The sequence below is a fragment of the Triturus cristatus genome, chromosome 5_1 (assembly GCF_964204655.1).
Source record: "Triturus cristatus chromosome 5_1, aTriCri1.1, whole genome shotgun sequence".
Taxonomy (NCBI): Eukaryota; Metazoa; Chordata; class Amphibia; order Caudata; family Salamandridae; genus Triturus; species Triturus cristatus.
In genome coordinates, this window is record NC_140587.1 from 11,362,253 (window position 1) to 11,386,222 (window position 23,970).

A 23,970-nucleotide genomic window follows, 5' to 3' on the forward strand; every position below is an offset into this window, starting at 1 on the left:
GTTAGCTACATATGTCTGTGGTCTGTTAAGCCTCCTTAAAGTTAATTATGTTCCTGTTGACAACCCAGATCAGGGCCAGCTTTAGTGCGGCACCTGGTGCGACAATCATTTTGGTGTCCCACACCCACAGACTGCCTCCGCAGATTCTCTCACTACCACCAGGCAAAAGTACCCCTCATCTCTCTAAACATAAGCTAATGCTAAACAAACTGCCCCTCCTGCGGTCAATGCCCCTCCACAGGTCATTGCCTAGTGCGGTCGCACTGACCGCACTGACCAAAAGCCGGCCCTGACCCAGATGGTCAACCTGCCAGAGGAATTGCTTGTTCCGCCCATTCGCGATGCTTTTTTCCTGTGTGCGAATGCTGTTGCGCGCTCGGGGGGAAATATCTCACGAATGCGCATTTTGAAAGCGCAAACAAGCAAAAAATTTCGCGAAGCCGCGGATTGTGGAATTTTTGGCAATTCCGCGTTCTCCGCAGAACGTGAAATTACCCAAATTCCGAAAATTCCACGAGCGGAATGGAATTTACTGCCCAGGCCTAAACAGAACACCACCCCAAGATCAAGGGATTTGTCTCAGTTCTTAGAGCAAGTCCACAGCTCATCAAGAGAATTTTCCAGCTGCTTGGTGAGAGTTGGGTTCATGTAAATCGGCATCCAGAGGCTTTAGGCAGAGAAAGGGTGACTTTCTAAAAGTCGCTTTTCCAAAATATTTATCACAAATCAGCCTTCACCAATGAATTTGTCTAGTATTAAATATTTCAAAAAGTCCAAAAATGAAATCTGTAACTTTTGACTAGCCATAAATAACATTTATTATATTTAATTTGGCATCCCAATACTTTCCTATGGAAAAGCTAACATTTCCATAGTGAAAATAACCTTTAGGGTCTTTTCACTATAAGGACATATTTTACATTAAACTTATACATGTTCTAAATTTTTAAAACATGTACCCTACTTCATGGACAATAAGCCCTACGACTTTAATTTTTTGAAGATTGGACCTGTCTATTTATCTCATTATCATATTTATGATTGGTCGAACATGTAGCCTAAATTGTCCAGCCAAGCAGCAGTGGAGTTGGTATGCTGTAGTGCTGTTTGTACTGTCAATGTAGTTAATGGCACAATGGGTGATATAGTTCACATGTGACCTTTAACATACAGGTGATAAGTACACTTTCTTACCATATACTTTGGAATTATAGGTCAATTAAAATATGCCAATCAGGGTTATGCCAGTTTCATCATGTTGAAAGGGGGAGCACAAACACTTTGCTGCTGATTAGAAGGGTAAAGTACAGAATCAGGCACTAAAGTACTAGCCAAGAATATCTCTCCTCGGTCGCCAAATGAATGAATTACATCTTCCTAAAGTTAATTTAATCAAAACAGAAATCATCCTTGTTGGTAGATTTAAGCTTCCTTATGCAAGATTATTGAAACTTGGCTCTTTTCTCTCAAGTAACCTCCTTTTTAAAGACCTTTTACTCAGTTACTGATCTTAGTGCCAAGATGATCAGTTTTGAACAGCTGTGCATTTAGAAATGCATAATTCATTCATTTCCAGCACCACCATCTTGTATATTTGTGACCTGATGTAAAGTTAGAATATACATTAAACATAGGAGATAATCTAAGGGTAAACATATCTGACTTTGCACACAAGGGGTGAGAAGGTTTATAGTGTTGCATCTCTTCCTGTAGTCTTTTCAGCACAAAAGGGAAATTCCTACCATCAAATTTGCTGTGCAGATTTTTTTTGTTTATTTACATTTTTCTGGAGTATGTTAAAGTTTGTGTTGCAGTAGATTTACATGCTTGTATTGTATTATGGAAATTCTGAAAATGAAACAGAACCCATTTTACCTTCAGTAGTCACTTAACTCTGCATCATCAACTGTGCATGTATTACGATCTACTCTATATTCATTCTTGTTTTTGTATGTTTCTAATTAATCACCTTTGATTTTATCTCCAAACCAGACTTGTATATCCACAATGGCAGATAATGAACGTAAGTAAAGTAAAAAAAAAAATTCATAAATGTATGTAACCTTCTATCTTAGCACCTTGATATTTGTGTTATGAAATTAACCCTTTCATGTCAACAACATATGTGTATCTTATTTCATGTTCATGCAGATGCTGATTGTGTGAACTTGTTCATCTATCACTACCTTTTCTTATTACTAATGTAGCTTTCTTCTGTTATGAATTCTATACTCTCAGCTTGTATTTAATATGTTAGATTTTTATATTAAAGAGGCCAAGACTGTCACAAAGTAAGAAGAATGTATTTATAAAAAAACCCATTCAGAGACTAATACTGCAGTGCTACCTCATTTCAGAGACAAAAGTAAATTGCTAACACTATCATTAATATATCAGGTTGGTGAAGTTAATGTTGGTACATACCAAAAAGAAGAAAATACTATTCCTCAAGTAATTGAGAAAATTGGATATAACTAAACAAGTCAAGGAAGCAAAGTCAAGGAAGCGAGCAGTTTTCCTAGTGATTAGACATGATAAGAGTACTAGGGCATATGTAGAGGGACTAGGTTGTGGGCAGCAGGTACAGCACTAGGACATGCATAGGGATGATGAACTATTACACTGGAAGGTACAGGAGTACTGGCAGTTGTTAAGATGGTAAGGTACAGGCAGAAACAGAGGTATCAGATTATAAGTAACAATAAGGAAACTAGGATTAAAGCAAATACAGATGTAAAGGGGTATAGGCAGCGATGAAAGAATTATAGGTAATGGGACTGGAGTATAGGGAGTGGTAGAAGTAAGAGCTCATAGCTAGAGGTACTTGGGTGTGGGTGTATATGTGAGAGGGAATAGTAGGGTATTGTTGGCAGATAAGGTATAAGGGTTATGGCAGAATCAGAGGACCTAGTGTATTGACAATAATAGATCACTAGCTTATATATAGGTGTACAGGTATTATACTGTACAAAAGATTAAAGGACAGCGATGAATAAAGCAAGACATTGTGGAGAGAGAAGGAGGCATACAAGAATTCAAAGTAGGCCAAAATAAGAATAGTTAAGGGTATTTAAAAAGTTATGGAAGTTGTAATCTTACATTGTCCACACACCATCACATGCAAGAAAATGGACATCGTAGAGAGTTTAAACTGGAGTCTGAGGGGTTCTCCTGTTAAAATAGACAGCTATCTCATTTTAAAAATAAAAGGAATGCGGGGATGTTACGTACATGAAATATGTTGAGCAGGATGCTGGCAATCCCCCACATTTACAAAACCTCAAGGAAACAGGTTTGTAGAAAGTTTTGCCTTAACTCCATTTTATATCAGAATCATATGGACCCTACTAATACAGCAATAACATAAAATGTAAAATAAATAATAAAACTAAGTGCATATAATGAACACAACATTTTTTCCTCCAGTTAATATAGTGACAATTAAAAAACATATTAGTAGCTGACAAGGTAATAATAGTTAAAAATGTATAAATATCACCATGAATAGGCAATTAGTTCAATGTTTCCTTGATGTAACTGTAAATAGCACTGTTTAACTGTATAACTGCGTTGTTTATAGGTATGATGATGTCTTAATAAAAAGTGGAAAATAGTTATACTTCATAACTTGGGTTTTCCAAGCAAAGGCCACACTACGATCACTCCTCTGCTCATCATGCCTCACTCCTATTCCCATCTCAAATAAGCCATGTACATCCTGCTCTCTTTTACCCAGACTTCGTCTTCTCTCCATTGCATAATCATGCAGTGCTTAAAGGACCTCTCTTGTCAATCATTACCAAAGCACTTCCCACATAAACCCTGCTGGGTCAAAACGTTCAACCAAGGATTCCCCTACACTGTAGCATACAACTATCAACAAATGCATTTCACCACCTTGTGGGGCTATGAAGCCATAAATTAATGCAACTGTAATACAATAAAAAATCCAAGTCATAATTGAGTTAATCAGTGGCTCAAAAGAGACACCTTACGTCAATATGTTCAATTATCAACAATTGTATATGTGGTCCTAAAGCAAATTTCAACCAACAGTTCCTTTGGGTTCCTTAGGTTCTTTAGGATCAGAATTATAATAATTGGAAAAGTCACAGAACATGTCTCCCAAAAGACTAGTCACGCTACCTGTATCATAAACAATACTACTTTGTATTATAGCTCCATTGTTTGTCCAGGTGGAAACTAAACAACAACAAAGAGGAATTATCATGTATGTAAAGTATGTTGGTGCAATGTCCAAAATTAACCATGTGCTCTCCAGACTATGGAGAAACCGGTGTTCCTGCAGTTGCAGGTGTTTGACAAGAAAATAGTGCCAATGTTCAATCAGTGACACTTATAAAGCGCGCTACATACCCGTAGGGTCTCAAGGCGCTGGGGGGGGGGGGGGGGGGGGGTGCCGCTACTGCTCGAATAGCCAGGTCTTGAGCTTCTTCCTGAAGGAGAGGTGGTCTTGGGTCAGGCGCAGGTCGGTCGGGAGGGAGTTCCAGGTCTTGGCGGCCAGGTAGGAGAAGGACCTTCCTCCTGTAGTCGCTCTTCGGATGCGGGGGACGGCGGCGAGGGCGTGGTTGGCTGATCGGAGGTGGCGTGTGGGAGCGTAGAAGTTGACTCGGCTGTTGAGGTAGCTCGGGCCTTGGTCGTGTAGGGCTTTGTGTGCGTGGGTGAGGAGGCGGAAGGTGATTCTCTTGTTGACGGGGAGCCAGTGAAGGTCTCTCAGATGTCCGGAGATGTGGCTGGATCGTGGGATGTCGAGGATGAGTCTGGCTGAGGCGTTCTGGATCCGCTGGAGTCTCTTCTGGAGCTTGGCGGTGGTACCGGCGTAGAGGGCGTTACCGTAGTCCAGTCGGCTGGTGACGAGGGCCTGGGTGACGGTCTTCCTGGTCTCTGTGGGGATCCACCAGAAGATCTTCCGTAGTATGCGTAGGATGTTGAAGCACGCCGAGGAGACGTTGTTGACCTGCCTGGTCATGGAGAGGGAGGAGTCCAGGATGAAGCCCAGGTTACGTGCATGGTCTGTCGGTTTGGGTGCGGTGCCCAGGGCGGGAGGCCACCAGGAGTCGTCCCAGGCGGAGGGTGAAGAGCCCAGGATGAGGACCTCCGTCTTGTCCGAGTTCAGTTTCAGGCGGCTGGTCGTCATCCACTCGGCTACCTCTTTCATCCCTTCGTGCAGGTTGGCTCTGGCGGCGGCGGGGTCGTTGGTCAGGGAGAGGATCAGCTGGGTGTCGTCGGCGTAGGAGATTATGCTGAGGTTGTGTTTGCGTACGATGGCCGCGAGGGGGCTCATGTAGACGTTGAAGAGGGTGGGGCTCAGAGATGATCCTTGGGGGACGCCGCAGATGACTTCGGAGGCCTCTGACTTGTACGGTGGTAGGCGGACTCTCTGTGTTCTTCCGTCGAGGAAGGAGATGATCCATTCCAGCGCCTTGTCCTTGATTCCGATGTTGCTGAGGCGCCGTACTAGGGTGCGGTGGCAGACCGTGTCGAAAGCCGCGGAGAGGTCTAGGAGGATGAGGGCCGCTGTTTCTCCATTGTCCATCAGGGCTCGGATGTCATCGGTGGCGGCGATGAGGGCGGTCTCGGTGCTGTGTTTGGCTCGGAAGCCGGACTGTGAGGGGTCGAGGGATCCGTTCGTCTCGAGGAAGGCCGCCATCTGCTTGTTGACGGTCTTCTCGATGACTTTGGCTGGAAACGGGAGAAGCGAGATGGGGCGGTAATTCTTGAGGTCGGTGGGGTCCGCTGTTGGTTTCTTCAGTAGAGCGCTGAGTTCGGCGTGTTTCCAGCTCTCGGGGAAGGTGGCGGTGTCGAAGGATGTGTTGATGATGTCTCGCAGGTGGGGTGCGATGACAGCGTCGGCCTTGTTGAAGACGTGGTGAGGGCAGGGGTCGGTCGGTGATCCGGAGTGGATGGAGTTCATCGTGCGGATGGTGTCTTCGGTGCTGATCGGGGTCCAGGCGTGGAGGGTGGTGGTGGGTGGGGGTGGTTGGTCGGTCATGGTGTGCGTTGGTTGGTTGTTGAAGCTACTGTGTATGTCCGTGATCTTGTTGTGGAAGTATGAGGCGAGGGAGTTGTAGAGGTCTTGCGATGGGGTGATGTCGTTGTTTCCTGCGCTGGGGTTGGAAAGCTCTTTCACGATGTTGAAGAGTTCCTTGCCGTTGTGTGCGTTGTTGTCCAACCGGTCCTTGAATGCTGTTTTCTTGGCGGCGCGGATCAGCTGGTGGTGTTTCCGGGTAGCAAGTTTGTAGGAGGTTCTGTTGTCCGGTGTCGGTTCCCTTTTCCAGACTTTCTCGAGGGCTCGGCAGTTCTTCTTGGAGCTCTTGAGTTCGTCGGTGAACCATGGGGCCTTCTTGCTGCCGGGTCTGCTAGGCGGGGTCCTCAGCGGGGCGAGTTCGTCCGCGCAGTTGCTGATCCACTTCGTGAGGTTGTCGGCGGCCTGGCTGGGGTTCGCTGAGCTGGCAGGAGGGTGCTGGCTCAGGGAGGTGGCGAGCTGGTCTGCTGTGATCTTGTTCCAGCTTCTGCGGGCGGCCTGTTGCTGGTGATGGTGAGTCGTCGTTCTCTTAAAGGTGAAGTGGACGCAGCGGTGGTCCGTCCATTGAAGCTCTGTGGCGTGGCTGAAGTCGATGTCTGTGCTGGATGAGAAGACGGCGTCAAGTGTGTGTCCGGCGAGGTGGGTGGGGGTGGACACCAGTTGCTTGAGTCCCAGGTTGGCGAGGTTGTCGAGCAGGGTGCTGGTGTTGTGGTCGTTGTTGTTCTCCAGATGGAAGTTGAGGTCTCCCAGGAGGATGTAGTCAGCGGAGGGGAGGGCATGCGGGCTGACAAAGTCGGCGATGTCCTCGCTGAATTGCGTGCGTGGTCCAGGGGGTCGGTAGATCAGGGTGCCTCTGAGGGTGGTGTTCGGGTTGGTGTGGATCTGGAAGTGCAGGTGTTCGGCGCTGGTCAGGGTGTTGTCGGTGCTGGTCGTGAGACGGATGGCGTTCCTGTGGATGATGGCGATGCCTCCTCCCATCTGGTTGGCGTTTCGGTCCCTCCGGACGATCTTGTAGCCCTCTGGGATAGCGATGGCGATGTCGGGAGCTGAAGAGGCGTTCATCCAGGTCTCCGTGAGGAAGGCAACGTCAGGGGCTGTGGCGTCTAGGAGGTTCCAGAGTTCGATGGCGTGTCTGTGGACGGAGCGGGTGTTGAGCAGGATGCACTTGAGGTGGGTGCTGCTGGTGTTCGACTTGGCGGGTGCTGGTGCGGGGCTGGTCTGGATGCAGGAGAACTTGCAGGCGTGGCAGCTGAAAGGTCCGTGGGTGTGTCGTGGTGTGGCTTGGTGGCAATCTTGGAGTCGGCCGGTGTTGAGAGCGATGAGGGTGGCGGCGGAGTACGTCAGGCGGGTAGGTCGGGGTCTTCGTGGGCCAGGGGTCCTGGCGATGGACGCGATCCGGTCGCGGACGGGCGCAGACGGGCTTACCTTTGGCGCACCTTCGGCGCTCAATCGGCGCACCCGCTGCGCGTGGCCGCTGCGCGTTCGCACGGTCGCCATTTAAGGCGAAGTGCGCGGGTGGGCGGAGCAGCTGGGAGGCGGGAGCGGGGAGGGTTACAGAAGGCAAAAGGGGCGGGGACAAGCGGCGGTGGCGGGAGCGGGGAGGGTTACAGAAGGCAAAAAGGGGCGGGGACAAGCGGCGGTGGCGGGAAGGGAGGGCGGAGGGCGGCGAGGTAGGCGGACAGCAAGGAAGGAAGCAAACACGGGGAAAATGAAATAACAGCAGAACAGGCACAAATAACGATAAACAAGGGAAAAAAAAGAGAGTTAGACCAAGCAGGCACAAAATCACGTTAAAACAAGGGCAAAAACAACTGCAGCGGCGGCAGCCGGCAGACGAGGCAGAGGGCAGCGAGGCAGAGGGCAGGCAAGGGGCACACGCAGCAGCTGGTGGCCGTGCGGCGCGGGGGTGTCCCACAAGTGGGTCACACTCACCTGCGTCGCACGGTCGCCATTTAAGGCCAAGTGCGCGGGTGGGCGGAGCAGCTGGGAGGCGGGAGCGGGGAGGGTTACAGAAGGCAAAAGGGGCGGGGACAAGCGGCGGTGGCGGGAGCGGGGAGGGTTACAGAAGGCAAAAAGGGGCGGGGACAAGCGGCGGTGGCGGGAAGGGAGGGCGGAGGGCGGCGAGGTAGGCGGACAGCAAGGAAGGAAGCAAACACGGGGAAAATGAAATAACAGCAGAACAGGCACAAATAACGATAAACAAGGGAAAAAAAAGAGAGTTAGACCAAGCAGGCACAAAATCACGTTAAAACAAGGGCAAAAACAACTGCAGCGGCGGCAGCCGGCAGACGAGGCAGAGGGCAGCGAGGCAGAGGGCAGGCAAGGGGCACACGCAGCAGCTGGTGGCCGTGCGGCGCGGGGGTGTCCCACAAGTGGGTCACACTCACCTGCGTCGCACGGTCGCCATTTAAGGCCAAGTGCGCGGGTGGGCGGAGCAGCTGGGAGGCGGGAGCGGGGAGGGTTACAGAAGGCAAAAGGGGCGGGGACAAGCGGCGGTGGCGGGAGCGGGGAGGGTTACAGAAGGCAAAAAGGGGCGGGGACAAGCGGCGGTGGCGGGAAGGGAGGGCGGAGGGCGGCGAGGTAGGCGGACAGCAAGGAAGGAAGCAAACACGGGGAAAATGAAATAACAGCAGAACAGGCACAAATAACGATAAACAAGGGAAAAAAAAGAGAGTTAGACCAAGCAGGCACAAAATCACGTTAAAACAAGGGCAAAAACAACTGCAGCGGCGGCAGCCGGCAGACGAGGCAGAGGGCAGCGAGGCAGAGGGCAGGCAAGGGGCACACGCAGCAGCTGGTGGCCGTGCGGCGCGGGGGTGTCCCACAAGTGGGTTCACTTATATTAAACATTGTACCCAAGCAGTTTCCTCTGGAAACGCTTATCATAATATCTATCAGCTTCCCTCCCATGAAACTACAGAAGCAAAAGATGTCCCCATTAACTTAAGCCATTGGTGAATAAGATTTAGAGATAGGTGTAAAAAATAACTCCATCGGGGGCATGGCTTGGATCGGCCTGCAATGGGCGCACTTCTGTGAAGCTCTGGACTAGCTGAAACCATAGCCCCATAATCCGCACATTAATCCGGCCAGCACGGGGCGGAAAACTTGAACCCCCTGGGTGTGACCCCCCCCGACCCGAGAGTGAGTTAAACTGTGACCCGCAAACGGCAGATAACAGAGCGAGTAGCCTGAGAGCCTGAGATGGTGAGGCCTAACCTACTCAACCATCAAATCCAGGCGGTCGCACCCATCGAGTGCTGAGCTGCGGAGCTATGAATAGACTGAGGCGGCTGGCGGGGGCACCGTGGCAGCGAGCCTGAGATATGGCCCAATACCGGGTCGGTGATACACAAGAAGGCAGCCAGGAAGCAGATCAGAGGCGCCGTGCGGAGTCAGAGCCAAGTGGCTAATGCGTAGGCCAGAATGGCCGGAGATTCTGACAAACAGGGAACGGCTGAGGAGAACCAGCGGGCCCCGGGCCCGGAGGTGAAGAACAGCAGGTGAGCGGTATGCCCCCGAACCAGGCCTAAGGGAGGAAGCCGGTGGCGGGCCTGCAACGAGATCAGGTGCCAGAAGTGAGGAGCCCCCCCCCCCCACAATAAAGACATACTGTTGTAACCGGACACGCAGCCCAAGGGAGAGCTCCCAAAGGAAGTTACAAGCCGAAAAGAGGCCTGAATGCCCGTGTAAAGGGAGAGGGCTGCCACGAAAGCATTGCTCCCGGGTCAGGGAGCAATATACAGGTGGGTGGCTATCCCTGAGGCGACGCACAGTCAGGAGACAGCGATGGCAAAAGTGGGCATACACCTTCCACCAGGGCGGGGGCACAGAGAGACAGGAACCCACTGAGACCGGCTGCGACTGGGGACCGGAGAGTGGCACCAGATCAGCGGAAATCAGCCCATGGGCTCCCTGAGAGGGGAGAGACGGGCCGATAATCAAAGGAGAGCTGCCCATATCACGAGTCGTGCAGTAGACCTGGGAACGTGGTGGAGGCCACGGGCTGTCTAGCTTGACGGAGCCGGCTGGCTGTACAGGGGGAAAAAAAGGGTCACCGGATCGGCACTCAGGCAGCACAGAAGATATGGACTGTTGGGGATAGTACACATATACGGTGACATTATAACCACTGTCTCTCTGTTAGAAGGGGGTCAAACTGCACAGCAAGACAACGCACAGTACAATTATAGGTGAAATCTGGACATGTGGAGAGGTACCGGAAAGGAATGGAACCACATTACGTGTGGGGAGGATAAGACTGGTGGCGGACAAAGGGCCTTGGGGCCAGACTTGTAGAACTGTGAGGAGGTCAAGAAGGGCCTAAACTGAAGGAGAAGGGAGCAGAGCACACGGTCTAGACGTGGTGAAGGGTATTGCATAGCACCCAAAAGACAAGAAATGGTGAAGTCCAAACCACTGTGCAAAACTCAAACAAACAAAATGGACAAGTACACAGTTTCAAAGCAGCCAGTAGAGAGTCAAGGAGAACGTATGGCAGTGACAGGGGCGGATGAACCCTCGCTGACCGCCATTATGGTAGCCTTAATGGATCTTAAAAACACGCTTGAACCCAAAACTGATCTGGTAACGGTCGAAGTAAATCTGTTGAGAGCGGATCTGCGTAAAACCACCTAAAAGGTAACAATTGTGGAAGGCAACATATCGCAGCTGCAGACAAACACTATAGCAAAGGAGGACCAAATTGAACAGTTCCAGCAATGGCCTGGGGAGATGACGGTGAGGCTCGAAGACCAGGAAGGGCATGCCAGCGGAACAACATACGGGTGGTGGGTGTCCCTGAAGGAATGGAGGGGCCCAGTGTGTATCTCTTCTTAGAGGACCTCACCCTAAACCATCTACGCCCGGTAAGACTGTCAAAATATTTCACAATTTAACGGGCACTCAGGGCCCCAATTCCAAAACCAAGACCAGGGGCACCGCAACTAACAATGATTGCAAGGATTCTCAACTACAAGGATAGAGATGGAATTTTACAAGCAGCAAGGACCCATGGAGTTCTAGTACGTGACAACGCAACAATAAGGTTTTTCCCAGACTTTATATTACATGTACAGAAGCTGTGTTGAATCTTTGAAACTGTAAACTGGGAACTACGGAATAAAGACATAAAATACATGATGCTGTACCCTGCCAGACTGAGAGTGGTGGCGGAAGGGAAGTCTTGGCTCTTTGCCACTCCGGAAGGGCGTGGTAGTGATTAGAGGGTTGGAGAGTGGTAATTCAGAACCCACCCGGGGTCGGGAGGCGGCGCTGAGCCACCGGCCCTGAGGAGACTGCCAGAGAAGAAAGATCTGGGTCTGAGTGATCACAAGATAAATGACTCCAGTTTTGAGAGGAGGATGAACTAGACACAGTATGGTCAGAATTACCAATTTTAGTCTCACATTGTTGACTTGGTTAGGGGAGGTATTGGAGGGTGGGCTGCCAGATGGGAAGGGGAAATGGAGATGGAGAATGGGAGAACAAGACAAACCTTGCACGGGGAAAACATAGTGATGCAATAAGCATGAGGGGGCTGGAAAGCGAGGTACAAAGCCAACAGGAGGTTCTAGCCTACCCCGGCATGAAGCAAGTAAGTATGGGGCGGCAGGCTCTCTGCAGGTCAGGGTGACGGGTAGTTTTAGGCCTGTCAAGCAGGATAGCAGGGTGGAGGGAGGTGGGTTTGGGGAGTTTAAGGGCTCAAGTTGGCTGGTTATTATTAATGTTGTTGTTCTGTATGTAAGCTCAGACATGACTTAGGTAGATAAACATGAATACACAGGGTGGCAACCCACCAACTATGCATCCAAGTTGACTTTAGTCATAAAGGGCACCAATATATAAGGAAGGCATTGGTATCTAATCAATTGAGGAAGGGACTAGGCTGCTCAGGGATACCAGGAAAATTGGTCAGATATTGCACTAAAAGTTATAATGTGGAACGTTAATGGCCTGGGCAGCAAGATAAAACGTACTTCGGTTCTACAATACCTGATATGGCAGTCCCCGGACGTGGTATTGCTCCAGAGAAGGGGAACTACTGCAAAGCATTAGACCGGTGGGGTCATAAACTTACGGCACATGCAGGCTTTACGTCTGTTCACGGGGAGTAGGGGTATTAGTAAACGTGTCAATTCCCTTTGTCCTGGGTAAGAGCTGGTGCGACGGCTCGGGAAGATATGTTGCTGTAACGGGCACAAAAAAGAGGGTAAAACGATAAATCTGCGTCCAAGACTGCAGGCGGAAACTCTCCCGGCTCTGGGTAAGATGTTGCTGAAGCTGCCTCCGGGCATGTTGATAATGGGAGGAGACATGAATGCGGTTATGGACCCGTAGATAGACAGATTAACTGTGGCAGCAAGCGCTGGGGTAAGGAACCACTGGGGGGATTCATAACAGCCATGGGAATGCTTGACCTATGGTGGGCGCATAACCAAGCACCCCGACAATACACGCACACCTCAGGCAAACATAAACTTCAGAATAAATCATCTGTTTACATTGCAAAGTCAGGTGGGGCAATTTTTAGATACAACACAATTAGAACGAGGGATTTCAGATCACTCCCCGCTGGTGGTACAGATACAGGGTCCAGTCAAACAGAATGCCCTTCCGCCACGACTGGAGTCATGTTATTTCAGAAGCAAAGAATTTGCAATGAAAGTGCAGTTGCGAACGGAGCAGACTTCCAAGAAAACGAGGGGTAGGTAGAGACTGTATTAACCCGGTGGGAGGCATACAAACTGTGATTAGGGGATATATTCAAGCTCAAATAGGCATTCTCAATAAAGAACAAAATAGAGAGGTGGCAGAGCTTGAGAAAGAGGTGGAGCAGATGGAGAGGGAGTCTTGGTATGGGGGACTTGGAGGAGTCCAATACCGCCACCTAAGACATAAGCAAAAAGAACCGAGAATCTTGGAGGAGTAAAGGGCAAGGACACACATACTGGCCACCCAGAGAAAGATATACAACATAGTTGACAAAGCAAATAAAATGATTACTTGGCTAGAAAAAAGAGACAGGGATGATACCTGGAGATAAAGGTACCGGTGGGGGCTATACACAGAACGGGAGAGGAGATAGCGGAGGCATTCGCCCAATATTACGAGGTGCTCTTTGCCTCCACCACAGAGCTTGAACTGCTGATTGTGCTGAACTACTGTGAGCGATTAATCTTCAGGTGCTGAGGGGGAGGATAGGGAGTCACTTGATCAGGATTTCACAGTGGAGGAGATTTCCAGCGCACTCATGGACCTCCAGTCAGGGAAGGCAGCAGGACCCAACGGTTTGTCAGTGGAAATGTATAAAAGTCGCAAGTAAAATCGCACCGCTCTTGCTCAATGTGTATCAGGAATCCCGGGATAGAGGGGAGTTGCCCTTGGACATTCGAACGGCGACGATCGTGGTAATACCCAAGAAAGCTAAACCTGGCGACAAGTGTGGTTCTTACAGATCGATATTGCTATTGAATGTGGAGGCAAAAGTGCTGGCCAGGGCGCTGGTAACCAGGTTACAGACGGTTATTACCACACTGGTTTATCCGGACCAGTCTGGATTTATACCACACACAGCAACAAGACTCAACCTGAGGAGATTATATAGGGTTCTACACTGGCCCAAAACCGAATGCAATGAAGACACTGTGCTTCTCTCCCTGGATGCGCAAATGGCATTTGATAGTAATGAGTGGCAATATATGCTTGAAACTTTAACTAGATTTGGCCTCGGACCTAAGTTCTGGTAATGGGTAAGACTCCTATATCAAGACCCGAGGGCTAGAGGAAAAGTGAACGGAGCAGTATCGCGCTTGTTCCCGCTGAGGAAGGGTACAAAGCAGGGATGCCCGCTCTCACTCATGTTATTCGCACTAGCATTGGAGTCCCTGGCGGCCTGGGTCCAAAATGATCCAATAATAACAGCCATAGAGATAGGCGGTGCCTGGGAAGATAGAATATCCCTCTATGCAGACAATGTGCTCCTCTACATGGCGAAGACCCTCAGATCAGTGCATCGGGTGCTGCAAATCTTCCCATTCTTTGGCAGCTACTCGGGTTATAAGATAAACTGGGATAAATCTCTGATCTTTCCCTTAAAGGGAGAAATCCCGCGTAGACTGACTGAAACAACTCCATTAGTAGTTAAGCACACTTGCATCTATCTAGGTCTAAAAATATCTGTGAAAGAGGAAAACTTCCTGGTGGACAATCTACATCCTCAAATACAGCAATTGAAAAACTACGTGGAATGCTGGAGGAAATTGCCGATATCATTGATGGGGAGTTCAGTGATGTTTAAGATGATGTCCCTACCTAGACTGCTATATGTCATGCAAAATACACCATACAAAATACAGAATAAGGTGTTCCAAGACATAGATGGTGAGATACGTAGACTATTATGGGATGGAGGTTCTGCCAGAATAGCATTATGTAAGCTGCAGTGAGGGGTGTATGAAGGGGGACTGGCAGTCCCAGACATCCGAAAGTACTATTGGGCATCTCAGTTAAGTGTGGTGAATGACTGGGCTTTCTCTGATTGTAACAATCCAGCGTTCAGGAGTGACCTTTGGGCCATAGGGGAGAGGGGCTACTTGGTGGCTTTATATGATAGAAGCAAGGAAAAAATACTCCCACCACATATGCAGACAGTGGTGTGTGCGTGGCGTGAGGTGGTCAAATACCTAGGATGGGAGGGGAGGCTGACCGAGAGGACTCCTCTTTGGGGCACTAAGCAGCTGCAAGAGGTGGGGAGCCTGACTGGGTTAAAAAATGGGAAAAATTAGGAATTTAAAAACCTGGGAGAAATCTGGAGGGGAAGTACAATGATAACATTTGAGAATCTACAACCTGAATTTGAGTTGGCAGATACAGAAATGTACAGATATTTGAAGCTGAGTCATGCCCTGCATAAATATATCAAGGGTGGGGATACCCTGGTGGAGTATTCTCCACTGGAAGACAGACTACTAATTGACCATATGACAACTAAAGCCACTTCATTGACATATAGGAAAATTGTGTATAATTCTTCCAACCCACTTGATCCCCTGAGGGGAGCATAGGAATTAGATCGGGACTCCTGGGGAAGGAGGACTAGGAGAAGGGAGTGCAGAGTCCTTGTGAGGTATCAGTGAGGGCAAGGTTCTTTCTTATCAAGCTATGAATCCTCCATACAACCTATCAATCAATCAATTAATTGGAGGTTATTATAGCGTGCTACTCACCTGTGAGGGTCTTACGGCGCTGGGCGGGTGCAGCTCCGGGTCAGTCTAAGAGCCAGGTCTTGAGGCTCTTTCTGAACGTGTGCAGAGTGGGGGGCGTCTGATGTTGACTGGGAGCTTCTTTCAGGTTCTTGCTGCGACGTAGGAGAAGACTGTTCTGCCAGCTCTGGTTCTGCAGATGTGCGGCGTCCCTGCCAAGGTGAGGTCAGCGGAGGGGAGGTTCTGTTTGGGTACGTGGAAGGAGACTCTTTCATTTAGGTATTTGGGTCCGATGTTGTGGAGTGATTTGTAGGCATGGGTGAGTAGCTTGAAGGTTACTCTCTTCTCGTTGGGGAGCCAGTGAAGGTATCGTAGGTGCTGGGTCGTGTGCCCGTGTCGTGGGGTTCCAAGGACGAGTCTGGCTGCTTTTTTCTCAATGGTTTGAAGCTTGTGTAGCAGGGTTTTGTTGATTCCGGCATACATGGCGTTACTGTAGTCCAGTCTGCTGGTTATGAGTGTGTGGGTGACGGTCTTTCTGCATTCGGAGGGGGATCCACTTGAAGGTCTTGAGGAGGATGCGGAGGGAGTGGAAGCAGGTGGAGGCGATGGCGTTGATCTGGTGGGTCATGGTGAGGGAGGAGTCTAGAATGATGCTGAGGTTTCAGGCATGGTCTGATGGAGTGGGTGGGTTTCCGAGGATGGAAGGCCACAAGGTGATGTCCCAGTCGGTGGAGGAGGGACCGAGGATAAGGACCTCTGTCTTCACTGAGTTCAGCTTGAAACAGCTGTAGTTCATCCAGGCTGCAACGTCTTTTATTCCTTCCTGGAGGCAGAGTCTGGTGTCTTCAGGGTTCTCCCTGAGGGAGAGGATGTGCTAGGTGTCTTCGGCGTAGGATACTATGCAGAGCACATGTTGTCTAACGATGGTGGTGAGGGGGGCCATGTAGATGTTGAAGAGCATGGGGATGAGCCAGGATCCTTGGGGTAATCCGCAGTTGATCTCTGTGGGTTTGGAGAGCAATGGTGGGAGTCTGATCCTTTGAGTTCAGCCCGTGAGGAAGGAGCAGATCCGGGTAGAGGGCGCTACCCTGTATGCCGGTGTCATGGACTCTGGCTTCAAGAGTTCGTGGGAGACAGTGTTGAAGGCTGTGGAGATGTCTAGTAGGATAAGGGCCGCAGTGTGGCCCTGGTTCAGTAGCATGCGGATGTCATCTTTGGCGGCGAGGAGGGCAGTCTCGGTGCTGTGGTTGTTGCAGAATCTGGACTGGGAGGAGTAGAGGATGGAATTCTCTTCAATGAAGGTGGTCACTGGCTGTTGACAAATCTCTCGGTGACTTTGGCTGTGCAGGGAAGGAGAGAGATGGGCCAGTAGTTTTTCAGGTCCATCGGGTCAGCTGAGGATTTCTTGAGGAGGGGCCTGACCTCTGCCCGCTTTCAGTCATCAGGAAAGATGCCGGATTCGAAGGAGGAGTTGATGGTCCGGCATAGTTCGGATGCTATGGCGGTGGTGGCTCTGTTGTAGATTTGAAGCGGTAGGGGTATGTGGGGGCCCCTGAGTGGGTGTTCTTCATGGTTGTGGTGGTGTCTTCGGTGGTAGGCGGTTTCCAGGTAGTGATGGTGGGCTACTTGCCGGTGGTGGAGAGGAGGGTGGTGTCTGGAGTCTGTTCTCTGAAATTGTCGTGGAGGGCATTGATTTTCCAGTGGAAGTAGGCGCTAAGCTCGTTGCAGAGGTCCTGGGATGGTGTGACGTCCGTGGCTTTACGGGAGGTTTTGGTGAACTGCTGCATGAGTTCTTTTGCGTTACTGGCGCTGGTATGAATTTTGTTCTTGACAAAAGTCCTCTTGGTGTCTCTTAAGCACTGGAGGTATTCAGTCAGGTTGTTCCTGTAGGTGTTCTGGTCTTCGGTGGTTTGCCTGTTCCTCCAGAGTTTCTCGAGGTGTCTGCAGGAGCGCCTGGCTTCTTGGAGGTCGGTGGTGAACCAGGCAGCTCTCAGGGGGCGTTGTCTGATGGGATGGTGCGAGCTTGTCTGAGCAACTGGTGATCCAGCGGTGTTGTTCTTTGGCTACAGAGTTGGCATCAGTTGTGGCAGAGGGGCGTCGTGGAAGAGGGTGGTGTTGAGGTGTTCCTCTGTGATCTTGGTCCAGTTCCTTCGTGGTGGGCGAGGGGCGGGCCTGGGTGCGGTGGTTGAGTTGATGGTGAAATGTACATAGTGGTGATCTGTCCAGGGGGGCTGCATGGTGTGGCTGAAGTGGATGTTTGTCCCTCCTGCGAAGATGGAGTAAAGTATGTGTCCAGCTCTGTGGGTGGGGGTGGTGATGAGCTGCTTTAGTCTGAGGTTGGCGAGGTTGTCCAGGAGGGTGGTGGAGACGGGGTCGCTTCTGCTTTTGAGGTGGAAGTTCAGGTATCCGATGAGAATGTGGTCCGTGGAGGCGATGGCATGAAGGGCGACAAGGTTGGCAAAGGTGGTGGTTGAAGAGGCGTGAGGCCCAGGGGGTCTGTAGGCGAGGGTCCCATGCAGCATGGTTCTGGAACTGGAAGTGGAGGTACTCTGTGTTGGAGAGAGGGTCGCTTGTGCTGGAGGTGGAGAGTTGGAGGGAGCTCTTGTACATGATGGTGAGTCCTCCTCCTGTGCGATGGGGGCGTGCCTTTCTCTGGATCTTGTATCCATCAGGGATGGCAGTGGCGATGTCGGGGTGGAGGTGGCGTTGGTCCATGTTTCCATGAAGAAGGCGATGTCTGGTGAGAGGGTGTCAAGCAGGTCCCAGATCTCTACGGAGTGTCTGTGTAGGGAGCGCACGTTGAGGAGGATGCACGTCAGGGCTTTGGTGGTAGGGGCGTCCTGCGTGGGTTCAGTGGCAGTGGGGGGCTGTCGATGGAGAAGGATTGTCGGCAGTGTCGGCAGGAGAACTGGCCATTGTTGGTGTTCGGCTTCGCTTGCTGGCAGCTGTTGTTCCTTCCGGGGTTGAGTGCGATGAGATCGGCATTTGAACAAGTGAGGTGCAATCAATTATGTCCGTCACCTGGTAGTTTTTTGTTGAGATCGGCAGAGTTGTAGCGGTGGGAGGTCGTAGAGCCAGGGTTCCTGGCGCTGGCCGCGGTCGGGTCACGGATGGGCGCAGAAAGCTTTCCGAAGGCGCGCCAGCGGCGCGGCCACTTCAGTTAGGGAAGGGGGAGGGAAGAGCGGGAACTGGTGGGAGGGGAAGGGGTAACATGGGTAGCAGCGGCGGAAAGGGCATGGAGGGCAAGGGGCACGGAGACAGAACAGCTGAAAAAGGGAGCAAAGTGGGCAGCACAATGGGCACAGCAAACGGGTGCAGAAAGACAGGAAAATGGCACAAAGACAGGCACGGGCACAGAGACAGAAGGACAGAGAAATGGCACACGCTACTTGCTTCATATTACTAAAATATGATATAATATTATAATATAATATAATTGCTCCCCCACAGACTATTGTTTTTGGATTTTATCTTTTGCTTTTTGAGGTTTGTGTTTGTTTACCTATCTAATCTGCTCCAATTTTACGATGTAATCTGTTTTGCTACCTAATCTGCTCTTGATTTTAATCCCTCCATTGTTTATCCTCGTTTCTCACTCGCTTCATGCCCTTTTATCCTCTCTGACCACATCACCTGAAGATTTCTGCCCCTTGTATAACCTAACCCCTCCACTCTCACTTAACAGCTCTGCCAGCCATCACCCCATACCTACTGCCCTATCTCCCCCCTCACACAGTAGACCTCCATCCGCAACTAATCACGACCACTCCCTATCCCTGGACCCTTCCCCTCCCACCTCCTATGCCCCGTCATTCCTTCCCTGTACCCGGAATACCCCGAGCCTACACAACACTGTACTCGTCCTACCTACTTTAACTTCCGAACCCCTCACTCCTCCCAGCCCTGTCACCGCTCACCCCATACCATCTACCACATCTCCCCCCTCACACATTAGTCCACCCTCTGCAAATAATTCAGACCACGCACTCCCGATACCTCCCCTCTCCTCAATTGCCCAGATCCTACACAACATTGAATGTGACCTATCTAATTTAACTACTGAAGTTGCCCGACTCAGAAAAGACTTCTTCGTACTCAGCACCAGATCCCTCCCTCACCATAAAACCACCATCCTCCCTCCCTCAAACATCCCCAATAACAAACACAACCTTTGGAGATCACTCCCTCTCCGATGCCGTAAGCATAGACCTCTCCGCACCTCGAACCATCTCTCCCTGTCCGACCTCGCCGACCTTTGTAACTCCTACCTTCCTAATCTGCCAACCACCAACCCTCCACTCCCTTATGCCCCATCCCTGTTACCATAGGGACAAATAGAACCCCCTCCTCCCCCGCTTCCCCCAGACCACCACCCCAACTTTTGCTGATCCACTCTTGCCCACCCTCCATACCCATCCCCACGCCACTGAAATACATGCTAGTTAACTGTCACTCCGCGGTCCTACACGCCACGGAAATCTCGGAAACCATCCTGAGTGAATCCATTGATATTGCATTCCACACTGAAACATGGTTAAATGACCACTCAACGAGCATACTTGACCTTCTCTCCCCCCTGGGATACTCTATTCTTAGAAAAGACAGACCTAACAGAGTTGGGGGAGGGCTAGCCATTATCTTCAAAAAGCAACTTCAGATTTCCCTTATCACTAACCCAGGCTACTCCTCATGCGAATACCTGGAAGCAGAACTGTTAACTCAAAACTCCCTCCCAATTCATCTACACAACCTCGCCCCCCGGGACCACCACAGCACTTCATTGAGGACTTATCTGATCTACTGGCGCAATCAGCATTATCCAACTCAAAAAATCTCTTTCTTGGGGATCTCAACCTCCATTGGAATGATACCAATGACCCCACCATCTCCCTCCTCACTACACTTCTTGAAATCAACAAACTCAAACAACTCTGCCAATCTCCAACTCACACTAAAGGATCCATACTTGACGTCATTTTGTCCAACGATGATCTGACCTCCGTTACCAATATCATCCCCACTGACTGGTCCGACCATCACCTTATACTGTTCACCATTGCTACCTCAGCAAACCTCCCCGCCCCTAAAACTACCAGACCTAAGAAATTGACCAGAAACCTAAAAGGCATCCCCCCAGGTGTTCTACAATTGAAACTCCAAGCTCAACTTCTTCTCATTCCCCCCTCCCAAAATGCGAATGAGCTCACTGAACTATTTAACAATACTGTTTCAGATATTCTTGACCAACTAGCCCCGCCTAAACTCAAAAACCAAAGAAACACCCCCTCAAACTGGTTTAATACAGAGATAAATAATGAGAGACGGGCACTCAGACTGTCGGAAAGAACCTGGAGACACCATCCCTCACCCTCCCATCTTACACTTCTCAGACATGCCAGATCCACTTACAAAAAACATCCTCAAGGAAAAAGCATCCTTCTTCCGCACTCAACTTGACCGTGCCAAAAACAGACCCAGGGAACTCTTCAAAATCATCTGAAACCAAACTTCCCCCGCACCTCCTAATATGACAGCCTCATCAGACAGATGTGAAGAAATTGCCCACTTCTTCTCGGAAAAAATTGGCAAAATTGAGCAATCCTTCCTTCCCACACAACTATCCTCCAACTTCCAATCCAATCTTGTCCTCACCTCTAATGCCTACTCCACATCCCCCCTTCCAGACGACACTCTCTCTCCTCTGCCCTCTATCCTACCACTCCCCAGCGAGCCTCCTCACCCACCCATTTCCATTCCCCCCAACACTCCACAGGCCTCTCACCTTCCACATCTCCAGCAACCAACTCCCCTAAATCTCAACCTAAGAACAATGCCTCCTTGCTCAACTTTCTTCCCGTCACTGAGCTTGAAGTCCTCAATTTTAATTGGCAATATAAAACTGTCCTCCCACACAAAAGACCCAATACCCTCCAACCTTGTCCCTGCCCTTAAGCACATCATCACCCCATTCTGGACCAAAATCATCAACACCTCTCTCTCCACTGGCTGTGTCCCCTCCTCCCTTCAGCTTGGTCAAATCTCGCTCATAATCAAAAACCCCAATGCTGACCCCAATGACCTAAATAATCTCCACCCCATCACTAACCTCCCCCTTCTCTCAAAAGTTCTTGAAAAATGTGTCCTACTACAACTAGACAAACACATAGAAAATGTCAACCTTCTTGACCCCTTTCAATCTGGCTTCAGAAAAGGCTGCAGCACCGAAACGGCAATGCTCAATGTCATAGATGACATCCATCAATCACTTGACAATGGCGAGACCTGCCTTCTTATCCTTCTTGATCTCTCCGCAGCATTCGATACAGTCAACCATTCAGCCCTACTTAATGTGCTTAGGACCAGTTTCGGCCTTAATGGCACCGCCTACAAATGGTTCATCTCTTATCTACAACACCGTACTCAGCAAATCAAAATTCAAAACTGTCTCTCTACCCCCACTCCTGTCTCCCTTGGAGTCCCCCAGGGATCTATTCTCTCTCCCTCCCTCATTAACCTCTTTATGGAACCCTCTCACCCTCATTCTTAACCAAGCAGGCATAAATTACCACCTCTACGCCGATGACACCCAAATCTATTACAAGATTAAAACTCATGCTGACATCTTACACCTGAACAACACCCTTACCAAGATCCAAACCTGGTTCCATTCCAATCATCTCAAACTCAACCCTAACAAAACCGAAATCATTCTCTTCTCCCCCAAAAATAACCCTCTACCCATTCAATCATGGATCCCTGACCTCAATGCACTCAATTGCTCACTCACCCTGTCCAACTCTGTCAAATCTGTTGGCATCACTATCGACAACACCCTAACCCTTAATGTTCACATTAAAAACTCTGCCAAAGGAGCCCTCTTCACTCTCCGTCACCTCAAGAAAATCAAACCATTCATACCCACCGATGATTTCAAACTCGTAGTTCAGTCGCTTGTTCTGTCACGTATTGATTATGGTAATGCCATCCTCAATGGAATCCCCAAGGTACACCTAGCTCCAATCAAGGCTGTGCTCAACTTTGCTGCCAGGCTCATCAAGGACTGCAAACGCTTCGATCATATATCCACGGCTCTCAAATCTCTTAAATGGCTCCCGATCGAAGGCAGATCTGCCTACAAAACCGTCTGCATTACTCATAAAGTCCTCCACCAAAACACTCCGCATTACCTCTCAAAGAAACTCCACATTGCGGGCTCCACTCGACCTCTGAGAAGCACCAACACCCTACTCCTAATCCCACCTCTGCATTAAAAGAAATCTACACAGTCTCGCTCCTTCTCTGGCAATGTCCCTATTATCTGGAATGCCCTCCCAAATAACCTGCGCTATAATCCCTCCTATTCTATTTTAAAAAAAGACCTCAAAACCCACCTCCTCAATTATTATTGGGGTTCCTAACCTGTGTCCTACTCATGATTTCGCATCTATCATACTATATTTGTTCAGTAATTATCTACCCTGTTCTCCTGTTCACCATTTACCTAATTACTTAAATGTATAGCTCCTGTCCCTGTTTATTTATCTGGTTTTGTATAATGCTCATGTTGTTTGTACTTTGTATATTTCAAATTACTCTTGCACTACCTTTCATATGTTTTTATACCATGTGTGCCTTATACTATCCTTATCTTGTAAAGCGCTCTGATACCTCTGTGTCTAGCCAGCGCTATATAAAACCTTCAAAATAAATAAATAAAAAACATGGGCACAGAGACAGAAAAATAGAACAATAGCACCAAGACAGATACTGGCACAGAGACAGAAATACAGAAAAATAGCACAAAGACAGACACAGACAACAGTGACCAGCATAAGAGCAAGGCTCTCCCACTGGACCACCAGGGATGAGGCGCAGGAAGGAGCCTGCGGGTTCGAGTTGGGCCTCGAACACCTACCTGAGCGAGCAGATCACAGTGCCCAGAGCAGTGGCACTTAAGAGCGGAGCTACGGGGGGAGAACAGGTCCCTGACCAGGAGGTTAGAGGTCTTGCTTCCAGGATGCAGCTACACCGATGGGGCCAGGGAGTATCTGATTATTGTGCAAGGGGATGTAGGGATGTGGGCTCCTTCTTTCACATTCTCTGGGAGTGTAAGTATATGCAGCTCCATGGTGGGCTCACAGCGGCCTACGAGACGATAGCGACAATAATGACGATGGTGAAGAAGATGTGGGCACACAGCAGCAGCAGCTCTCTCTTAGCTGCGACGGCCCACAGTGATGCAAAATTGGATGGGACAAATCATGATGATGCAAAATTGTCAAACATGCGGGCACTCAACGGCAGCAGCTCTCTCTTAGCTGCGGCGGACCACAGGACAGATCACGATGATGCAAAATTGGCAAAGGTGCGGGCACTCAGCGGCAGCAGCTCTCTCTTAGCTGGGGCGGCCCACAGGACAGATTACGATGATGCAAAATTGGCAAAGGTGTGGGCACTCAGCGGCAGCAGCTCTCTTTTAGCTGCGACGGCTCACGGGACAGATCACGATGATGCAAAATTGGCAAAGGTGCGGGCAGTCAGTGGCAGCAGCTCTGTCCTAGCTGCTGCGGCGGCCCACAGGACAAATCACGATGCTCTCGACCAGGCTGGCACAACGGTGGGCATTCAGCGGCTACAGCTCTCTCTTAGCAGCGGCGGCCCACTCAGATTCAGTGAAGGTTCAGAAGGTTCAAATTCAGGTGGGCTCTCAGCGGCGGCAGC

The 23,970-nt window shown here is 49.8% G+C and overlaps 1 protein-coding gene across 1 annotated transcript in view; it reads left to right on the plus strand.

Moving 5' to 3' along the window:
- Nucleotides 1-23,970, plus strand: part of LOC146829954 (GTPase IMAP family member 4-like) — a 214,127-nt gene that overhangs the window by 55,398 nt on the left and 134,759 nt on the right. Inside the window, exon 2 of the mRNA XM_085603992.1 lies at nucleotides 1,993-2,023. Within this exon, the coding sequence (XP_085460118.1) occupies nucleotides 2,008-2,023 (16 nt within the window). The 5' untranslated portion in view covers nucleotides 1,993-2,007. The remainder of the gene's footprint in view (nucleotides 1-1,992; nucleotides 2,024-23,970) is intronic.